Genomic DNA, 10,919 nt, shown 5'->3' with positions numbered 1-10,919 from the left:
TTCCAAAACCATATCCAGTTGCTTGAGTAACTTCTTTTTGGTGTTGAAAGATTTGTTGTTGTTTTTTTTCAAATTTGCTTTGGGACAGACGTTGACAATGTGTCACTGCACTCAAGTTAGTAACTTATTTTAACAGTGTCACATACAAAGTACAGACAGAGGGTAAGTGCAGTAGTTTACCTCCCCGATCGAAGTCAGGTAACAATTTTACACATGTGTGAAATCAGAAAGGTTGTGTTCAGTGCCACAACGTCGGGGACACGGTGAATATAGAACTCGGGACCTCTGAGGTTTCGAACCAAATACTCTACCAGTTATGCCACACACGACGCCACTTCAAAGAATTTAAATGCAGAGACAAAGATACAAAAGGTTAAAACTTAAATAGGCTAGATTATTTTCATTTTTACCTCCCCGGCCGAAGTCAGTTACCTATTTTTACACCTGGGTGAAGTGAAACCGGTCGTGAAAAGTATCTTTCCGAAGGGCACTTACTTTTAAAGAAAGGAATTGTCCCCTTTTTAGCCAGCAGTCGAGCGTATCAAAATATTTAATGCTAAACATTGGTTTATGTGGTGGTGCGTACCTAAACTCACATTCAGGTTCAGGTCCGGATTCAGGTCCAGCAGAACAGGTTCAGGTCCGGACTTTAAGTCCGGACCTGAACCCATCATTGCATATTATGTGCGCAAGAAAGTTTTCTTTTTTGAGGGAAAGGGGGGAATGGTGCACATAAAATTGCATGTTAGCATGAATTGAAATGCAATTTGAAAAATACATGCAAATTATATACAGCTAGTGTAAACACAAAATGTTTTCTGTCTTTTTCCAGTGCAAATTTCACTGTCTATGGAAGGTTTTAGATGGTTTAGAACAAAAAAAAGGGAATGTAAGTGACAGATAGCTTTTTACAAGTCCGAACTTGACTCCGGACATTTAGGGTTTTTTTTTTAGGTCCAGTTCCAAGTCCGGGCTATAGGTACGCACCACTAAGTTTATGTGATTGAATACTTACGATAGTCCCTACAGACTGCGCAGGTGCAGTGTCTGACAGTGTTTCCACACCATCCAAGTGAGGAACAGCAGGGTTTGGCACTATTTGGGTCGCACTGCCCTGGGTTGGCTGTCGGTGTTGTGTAGCTTGGACCACAACGATCGTCGTCCCTCCACTTCTTTAACTTGGCTGAAAAGAAAACAAAATCGCATGGCTACAGAGTATGTGGAGAAGGACAACTTCAAGCCAACCGTTCACACTTACGCCACATCTTCAGAAAAGACGCTGGAGCCGCATGTTCCCCGTTTAGGAACTTTATTTGAACCGACACACAACAAACATGTTTCGCCGTATGGCTTCCTTGGTGTTATGGGCTCGAATGAGCAGAGTACAGCATGTTCTTGTTTTTATAGGCCGGGTGCATAGGCATGGCTACAATCACGCTTTGGACATGCAATCTTGTGTATGCAAGTATACCAACAAACCATTATTGGATTCTTGCAGTTAGTCTGCCCTCAAGAATTTAAGTTTTATAGAGGCATTCAAGTTGAAATTTGAAACAACCAGAGAGGCGAGTGTAACAGAAAGAAACAACATACCGACACCCGGGATTGAACACCAAAAGCTCAGAGCTGTTGTCGTGGTCAGTTTGGCAGCGCTTGAACCCCACTGTTACACTACTCCCCCTTTTCTTTTCAAGATTCGTCCTCGAATCTCCGAGTTCGATATCCCTATGTGGCACATTTCTAGCTTGTTACTCACAGGGTAGGTATTGGGTAGGCATGGGAACCAGTGAAACAACCAGAGAGGTGAGTAGAATAGAAAGAAACAGCATGCCGACACCCGGGATAGAACCACAATACCAAAAGCTCAGAGCTGTTGGCTTGGTCAGTTTGGCAGCGCTTGAACCCCACTGTTACAACTTACGTTCGCAGGTCACGCCATCGGTGGCCACTTGGTGGGTAGTGACAGGACACGCTGAGACACATTGGGTACTCCCGTCATCGTTGCGGACGGAATAGTCTTCACATATGCACGTCACACCATTTGGAGCCACCTTTTTTCCGGCAGGGCATGCGGCCACACATTGGGTACTTCCGTCGTCCTTGCGAACAGAAAAGTGCTTACACAGGCGGCATTCGGTGTCGAGCTTCGATCCTGGAGACTTTGGAATGCATCCTGTATTGTAAGGTAAAGTTCAATCAAACGTTAACCGCTGCTGACCGACTACAGAACAAATATTTCCTTGTTAACCATTAAAACTCTTGTCCTGTTGAGCCCCTATATATAAGGGATGCACATATAATGGCAGTATGTGGGTCCAGTACCTTTATGGTTGTGCGCATGTTTAATTCACTGCAGTAAACCGCATCGATTGGGGAGGTAAATCTGCAGTAGCAGCACAGAATAGGTCAAGTTTTACAGAGCTGATCAATTTTTTTTTTACTAAATGGTCACCACGTAACAAGGCCTGAAGGCCACGCAAGATTACGGGTTACATGATTGGAACTTTAACAGCAACTCTTCGCCCTAGGTCAGAAACAGCATGATTGAGACCAGCCAAATTGCTCACTATGAGTGAGGACTAACTGACCCAATAGGCGAAGCAGGGATTACGAGGGCTGCTTGGGGAGGGGAAGGGGGGGGGGGGATGTATGATGTTAAATTGGCAAAAGAAGTCTTAGCAGGACAAGGGTTAAACAAATTTCGAAGGTGTCTGACACAACGATCTTAGAAAATCTCACCGTTGCATTCCGGATGACAGTCTTCCACACACATGCCGTCCTTCATGACAGTTCCCCCTGTACATTCCATCTGTCCTGCAGCCCCTCCCTCGATGATCCTGGCGTCCATGATCTCTACGTCTTCTTCCCCGCTTCCAAAGGAGTAGAATCGGATACCCAATGGCTTACCATTATCATTGCAGACCATATAGACCAAACCCTTTTCCTGTCAACGAAAATGTTTGATATATTGCACAACTGCATAATATATGGCACTATAATCAAAACGGCTTTGGCGTTAGATACACAAAAAAATAAGAAAATTTGTTCTCTATCTCTGAAGTTCGTCGAATATCTTTCGAACCCAGCAGTGAGGCAAGCTTGACGCAAGTGCTTAAAGGGGCATTCCACTCCGGAAGGGGTTGGTGTTTTCCAATAGATAATGTGTCAATGAATACATAATCAGCCGAATTTTGTGGAATTCACTTTGGGATGAATTCGAATTGCGCGATGTGTGTTTTGTTAAACAATATGACACTCACAAAACCCAAGGCATGTAGACCCTACCCATGCATTCCCTGTACGCATAGACACTTTGTTTATCGTGCATATTTTCGGAATAAATGAGGATCGCTAAGCACACCGAGAAGGCAAATTGCTGATAAGATAGCAAAGAACACATAACAAGACGAGATTTCTTAGCGATCCTGAAATTAGTTTTGTAACCTTACCTTAAAGTTTTGCATTGTATTCAGCCATAGGATTAATTCAATTAGAGGGTACTTAGGAGTTTAGTAGAAGACTGAATGCTTTTGAGGCACGTGGAGCAACTGGGTACTTTATCGTATAATGTGAAGTAGTATGCATTTGTTACTTCCTAAAAGTTTAATTTTAGGAAGTAACAAAAATATTAAAATATATTTTAATATTTTAATATTTTGATATTTTGATATTTTAATATTTTAATATTTTAATATTTTAATATTTTAATATTTTAATATTTTAATATTTTAATATTTTAATATTTTAATATTTTAATATTTTAATATTTTAATATTTTAATATTTTAATATTTTAATATTTTAATATTAAAGTATTAAAATATCTATCGGAAAATAACACTCCCGTGTGTAGTGGAATGCCCTTTTAATTTTAAAGGGCATTTTTTATTTTTTAAAATTTAAAGCACAAGCCATATGCTTGTTACTTACCGCATTATCTGAGCCGATGCCATATTTGATGTTGGTTTGTTGTTTGTCCATATTTTCTTCGATGCAGATAAAATATGGCTGAAACAGTTTGGAGTCTCCAAGACTTCTTGCGCTTTTCGCTCCTTCGTATTTAACCAATTTCATTCCCTGTAAAAGACATAGTTACATTTCTACATAGCATAGAAAGTGGTCTAACCAAAGATAAAACAAGGTTGTAAAAGTATTGTCAATTTCAATGTTGTCAATATTTTATTGAGTAATGTTCTCGCACATTCACCCGAATTTCGACCTTATCACACATGGTTTTACCATGATTACATAAAAAACGTAAGAACAATAGCCGCATACGAACAATGACTTTTTACATTCCAGTTAAGTTAACATGTTCATAGCATAAATAATTGATTAAAATCAACATATTGAAAAACAGTACCGAGTTGAGTCGTTTTAAAAAAATCGCTATGTTACCTTGTAGAGTGCGACACCTTGGAAACTGATCTGAAGATGATACCAGGTAGTCTTGTCCCTCGGGATGGCGGAAAAGACAACAAAAATGTCTCCTGCCGACGCCGCAACGAAGTACAGACACCTCCCGCCCTCTTCTGCAGGTTTGATCTGGTAGGAGTTGGACCACTTCACGGTGCATGGTGCTTCAAGGATACTCGCCAAAGCCCCACTAGTTCAAAGAGTAAATCAATATTATTCAACATCATTTTGTGAGCATTTTTTCTAATTAATGCACAAACACCTCGAGTTATGCTGATAACAGGCACGCACAGTTCACTGCAATACCGACGGAAAAGGCCAGGTAAACCATTTTCAAACTTGACCTTCCTTTACATAACCGCTATACACCAACAAAACTTCATGAAGGTCCATTTATACCCCCTTTCCACTAGGACGGCGCTCTCGCGGCGCTCTCTCTGCGACCTCAAATTGGGAAGAGCGCGGTGAGAGCGCGACAGGATCGCCAAGGTCGCCATGGGAGCGCGCAGAGAGGGCGGTGGGAGCGCCATGGTCGCCATGGTCGCCATCACCTCCGCAACTGTTTTGAACCTGCTCAAAACAGTCGCCGTGAGAGCGCCGTAGACGGCGATCCACCGATGAGCGCAGAGAGAGCGCCAAGGGAGCGCGCAGCGAGCGCCGTGAGCGCCAACAGAGCGCACAGCGAGCGCGGCGAGCGCAATAGGTCTCAACAGTGGTTTATGATGCCAATTTAGCTAGGACGGCGCTCTCACCGCGCTCTCTCTGCGCTCTCAACTGCGGTTTGTGAAGAAGTATATTTGACATATAGACAGAACCCGGAGAAATGTCCAAAATGTACCGGTGATGACCAATTAAACAAACTGAGATGGAATAAGCAAGGTTTAAAAACAAAGGTTTATCATTTCTCAACTAATTTTTGAATTTCAACATGATGACATTAGGTTTTCTTGTTCTCTATCTGTACATTTAGATTATTGAAGTCCCATTTTCAATTAAATTGAAGTGTTTCGGTGTTGTATGACTTACACCAATAACGTGGCATGATAAAGATATTTATGGTGAACAAGCTACATGACAGATTTAAGAAAAAACAGCAAGAGAAACGTGTATATTTCAGTCTGAGTGACGGTACAGTAACCAAAATTGGATTTGTTTACAGCCTTGATTTTATACTTTAAATGTTATGTAAGACGTAAAAGGATGACTTCAAAGATACCAAAATACACTATTCGTCAAAAGATTCGTTCTTTATCTCTGAAATTCGTTGAGTAATCTTTCGAATCTTTGCTAGCTCATAAAAAGATGCTGACATTTGAGTTTTTCGTCGCCGTGAGAGCGCGCTGGGGTCGCCGGAGAGATTCCACTAGAGCAGCTTTTTCTGGCGTCGCGGCGCTCTCACCGCGCTCTGGCCAATTTTCCATCGCAGCGAGAGCGCCGTGAGAGCGCCGTCAAGTTGAAAGGGGGCCTTAGAAATGCACAAAAATTCACGGCCCACTGCCGTACCGACGAAAATTGCCAGATGAACCATTTTAAAACTTGACCTTTGTTTCCACAACTGCTATTCAAGATACGTTAGACATTAAAGATATATGAAAACAATCGTAGTTTAGCAAGAAGACCTTAAAATCCCATTGTTTAAACCAAAATTAATGAATTTTGTAAAATATGTCTTTCAGAAACCCGTTGCCATGGCAATACAAAATCATTAACTCATTCCATTTCTTGTCAACTGTTGCCAACAATATTCTAGGAAAAGTTACCAAGTTTGGTTGTCCCGGCACAAGCCTTTCAAGCACTTTTAAATTTTATTCAGCCCCCACCCCCGTCCGGATAGGGTTAAATGTATGGCACAAGAAATACCTGTTTTTCTCTGAGTGCTCTAACGGACTGATGTACTCAGCTCTGGCCACCTTTGAGTTCATGAGGCTGGTTGAGAGATTGCCCAAAACCTATATTGTTCGAATAAAGTAGACAGGAATACATTATTCATTATATTCTTTTCAGATTGCATGAAGGTGAAATCAACCACATACACCAAACATATTATGCAATATATCATGCACTATATGTGAAACATATATACTGCAAATTAGGTTCTTCTACGCACGTTTAAAACCACCTGTTTATCGGTATATATCAATATTACAAGATAAGAGTAGCAATGTTCAAACAAATTTTGCATGGTACTCTTAAAATATGTATACCCTGGTACAGGTAAAAGATCGGTTCTTCATTGCTACATGCTATGATAAGTTGATACATTTTGGAACATTGCGCAAAAAGATCTTGCTATCAGAAGATAATAAAAAAGATAAGGGAAACTACGTCGATGTAGGTACGTTAGACATCCAGGTAATAAAATACGCCAAAAATAGTTACTCAAGCAACTGGATATGGTTTTGAAACGGTCAGACGTTTCGGATAGAATCCACTATCCTTCGTCAGTGACACTATTTTTGGCGTATTAGGGAAACTAGTCTAATGTTATGCAATTGAAATAATTTAAATTTACCTACCAGTACCTTAATGGAAGCTTTGAAATCATCCACTGTGACAAGAAACTTTCCAGTCCTTTCGTTGTATGTCATCACAAAACCAAAACAGGAGACCTGTGTAAAAATAGTCTAATATTCTACTTCGTCCATTATCCTTTCTAAAAATAGCAGATAGAGCAGTGGCAATGTATATTGAAGGGAATCAAAATACGTATCATGCTAAAGCTAAGGGCACAACCCGCCGTACGACTGCAATTTGTCCGTACTTTTGTTTGGAGGTCCGCCACGTATTTTTGAAAACGTTCAGACTGTACAGGGCAGGCGCATCGCCCGTACTGGCTCGTAGGGGGGGGGGGGGGGGGGGGTTTGGCGAATCCGTAGCCCGATGGCATACAAAGTTTTGCCTGCACGTAAAGTTCTACGGCGTGTCTGTGTGCTCCAAAATCCGTCGAAATCCCTACGAGTTCGTACGGAAGCATTCATAACTTACCACTTACGGATCTCAAAAGATTGCCCATGTTTTGGCACGTAGACAGCACGTATTTGCGCGTACGGTTTAGCTTCAGACATTACTCGCTGTTTTTATATGTAATGATCATGATGTTCACATTCATTTAACTTCCAAACTCTGGCGAAATAGAAAGTATACTTGCTCCTTATTGTATGAAAGTATGTTCTAATCAAAATAATCACAAGGGCGAAAAAATGTAACTGATAATAAGATAAAGGTAACATAGCTACCTTTTTGTTATCAGTATCATCACTCCTCCCGTTGTCATAGCTGTTGTATATGTGAAGAAAATCCTCTGGTGCGTGGCAGTTCCAACTGTTGTGAAAAGTGACAAATTAATTGCTTGTTCTTTGTTCTCTACTTCTTCGCATATACTACATAAATAAGAAAACACATTGAATTCAGAAACGAAATATATGCGGGGGGAGGGCAAAGGCCACAATGTCATTTTGTAGCCCCGACACTAGGTCGCATGAAATAATTTGATTATACATAATCAAATTGAACGAATTAACACATCATAACGTTAAGTAACCTAATGAAACAGAAGTTACTATTTAATACAAATAATGAAATATACATACAAAACATAGTGTAAAAATAAAATAGAAATAAGTCTGAATTTTCCAAAAAAGGATCTATTTGTCTTTTGAATCATTAGCTATCAAATAGCAAAAATGATATAATTAATGTAATTGTTCGTCTGCAGACCATACATCTATAGCTCTAGTTATCATTTGTCGCAAAGATAAGTGTTATTAATACTTACATGGGCCAAAAATTGCCCGTTTTTTGAAAGCAGGAATACCACATAAATGTAATTGTAATCTGCATAGGCTTAAACAATTACCTGTTCTCTGAATAAACCACGTAGACTTCGGTATTCCTCTTTATATTTTGGTTGATGTCCACTAGAGTATCAAAGACTATCTGCAATTCAGTTGGAGTAAGAAGCATGAATGTCACAAAGTCCCGAATCTGAAGTTACAAACCAAATTACGTGTTTGGTGCGTATGCTGTGCACATTGCACGTTTGTTTGAAATCATTCTTTAGCCGAAAAAGTCTTACTTGATATAATGGTGATCATGTCCCAATGACCATATGGAATATACAATCAAGTAGACAAAAGACGTAAAACAATGATTTTACCCAGTATGTAACTTAATCGTTACATGTCATTAGGCCACGTTAATTTGATTATATGGATGCATACTTTGCAAAATTGTATTATATGGATGACGTCCTTTTGGACCTCAAAAACTGATGCGATCGCGTGAATAAAGAAAAACATTAGCCAAAAATAAAAGTTGCCTTCATTATAAAATCTAAGTGGTCAGGAAGGTTGAACAAATGACTAAATGCAAGGAATATGGTATACCAAACAATAGTTTTTATTTTATTTTAGTGCTTTCACGTCTTATTCCTTGATCTTGGAATTGACATTTGCAGTTTATAATATCAGAATACTTTTCCCGATATTTTTGTACAATCTATAGCATTTATTTGCTCATTTTGCAGCTGTTTTGCACGATATACTTTATGGTTTAACTTTTTTTTTCCTTTGGAATCGGTCGAAAATTGACGCGCGCGCGGATATCATCCATATAATTGGATCAACATGGCCTTACTGTAAGGTCTACTTTTTCCCACCTTGTATGTGTCTCCGTTGATCAGGTCAAGCCACGATGGATGTGAAACTCCAGCATCTCCTCCCTTTATAGTTAGGCGGTCAGTCTGACATCCGGCGTACCCTCCCTTCAGATGGAAGTCTGTCATGGGGATTGGGCCCTGTAAAGGCAACAAAAGACTAGAAGAACGGAGGAGGAACAAGATTATCGTAACTACTATTTTCTGAGTAGCGGTTGGTACCAGTACAAAACCAGATTTTCTTGTTTGACCGGTCGGGAAGAGCCTGACCTAAAAAATCAGTAGACCGGATGTTGGACCAGTTATACCGGCAGTCGTTAACCTTTGGGGGGGGGGGGGGGGGGTTCTTACCGACCCAAGAAAATGAAAATAGCGAAGTAGAGGATATTTGATAGTCATTTTTACCACGTTTATACAAATTATCAAATTTGGTCTAGTAGGTTAACAAGGGAGATAAGTCTTGTTTACATGAAGATAGAATTTCAAAACGCCAGTAGAAAGCGGACACTCCATCTAACAGATTACTTTGTAGCGAAGTGGACCATTGCTTTGAGTATTTCCCATCGACATGTTTTCACAGACAATTAGGTCCAGGTTCAGGTCAGGACCTTGACTGAACCTGTACCTGTCATTAAAGTGTATACTAGGCATTTTGAAAACATATTCATGTTCCCAGAAATCTTTCTCAGATAACAATCTTTCAGGCTCGTTGCCATTACTAGCATAGTCAATAATATGTTCTTTAACATCTATGGCTAATCCCATATGAAAACGTTCTGAAAGCATGTACAGTATTTTAAAGACATGGTCCATACCTCTTCCATGTAAACAGCAATTGCCCTTTCCAGAGCGAGTCGCTTCTTGTCCATACTGAGTTGAAATTCTTCAATAGACGAATCGTCACAGTACCTAAAAGTCAAAATAATAAACATCAATATTATATTACAATTTAAGACTTTATATCCCTGCACAAAATAAAGCACTTACCAACAAGCTTTCGATCAGTCCTCTGATCCTTCACAAGTTGAAATGACCCAAAACCTAAGTCACACATCCGGAACGGAATTGTGACGTCAGCAAAGGGTCAAAGGTGCTTGGCAGTCGGTATCGGCCCCCGTCTCGGTTGAGGGAAGGTTGGTGGTCTCTGATGCGTATGGCCTCTTTCACTCATCAAGACTAGATCATGGGCAAAGGACTGTATCTTCTCACATGCATTTGCATTTAACCCCACATTTATTCTGAATAATTCAAATTTAAATAATACTTCGTCATAGACAAGGTATATATCAATTATAAACCATATAATGTCTATCGTTACTTTGATTGTTTATTATTAATGTATATCTCATTCATCATTTTATACTTATTTTTCTTCAAAGATGTTCATAATTTCTTGTCTATGCCTAACAGATTTACAACGTCTTTATTCAATGTTTTATTTCTTTTTACTTTATACATAAGGACCTTGATGTACCGTTTCTCATGCGCTGCTGTTTTATTTCCTTTACTGCCTTTCACAGGAATTGGGACGTTGTAGTACTTTCGCCCAGTACCTTCCTCCGTGAACAAGCTATGGATTAACAATACTGATATTTAATCGATGTACAAAATGCAAAAGAAATGATGAATACTCATTGCATGAGATTTCCAAAACAAAGGAACACCGTATAAAAAGTTTAATACTGTAGAAGCCAGTTAATTGCGCAACGGATAATCGCGCACTTCTGTTAATTGTACGGAATCCCAAAATCCCGTGGTGGTGCGGTCCAACTGGATAACTTCGCTTTGTTGCACTATCTGGATAATTGCACAAAAAGCACTGGCAAATTGGATGTGCTATTAAACGGCTT

The 10,919-nt window shown here is 39.8% G+C and overlaps 1 protein-coding gene across 1 annotated transcript in view; it reads right to left on the bottom strand.

Annotated features, from left to right (window-relative positions):
* LOC118405045 overlaps positions 1–10,919 on the bottom strand; it is a 21,217-nt gene that overhangs the window by 3,869 nt on the left and 6,429 nt on the right. The window contains exons 7-18 of the mRNA XM_035804446.1: positions 10,534–10,639; positions 9,885–10,034; positions 9,073–9,210; positions 8,272–8,351; positions 7,652–7,736; positions 6,938–7,024; positions 6,276–6,364; positions 4,398–4,605; positions 3,930–4,076; positions 2,740–2,944; positions 1,922–2,173; positions 1,016–1,183 (exon numbers count right to left, since the gene is read on the bottom strand). Of these exons, the coding sequence (XP_035660339.1) occupies positions 1,016–1,183; positions 1,922–2,173; positions 2,740–2,944; positions 3,930–4,076; positions 4,398–4,605; positions 6,276–6,364; positions 6,938–7,024; positions 7,652–7,736; positions 8,272–8,351; positions 9,073–9,210; positions 9,885–10,034; positions 10,534–10,639 (1,715 nt within the window). The remainder of the gene's footprint in view (positions 1–1,015; positions 1,184–1,921; positions 2,174–2,739; positions 2,945–3,929; positions 4,077–4,397; positions 4,606–6,275; positions 6,365–6,937; positions 7,025–7,651; positions 7,737–8,271; positions 8,352–9,072; positions 9,211–9,884; positions 10,035–10,533; positions 10,640–10,919) is intronic.

This window comes from Branchiostoma floridae, chromosome 17, assembly GCF_000003815.2.
Source record: "Branchiostoma floridae strain S238N-H82 chromosome 17, Bfl_VNyyK, whole genome shotgun sequence".
NCBI lineage: Eukaryota > Metazoa > Chordata > Leptocardii > Amphioxiformes > Branchiostomatidae > Branchiostoma > Branchiostoma floridae.
The sequence above is the reverse complement of the archived record's forward strand: the minus strand, read 5'-3'. Positions and strand labels throughout refer to the sequence as shown.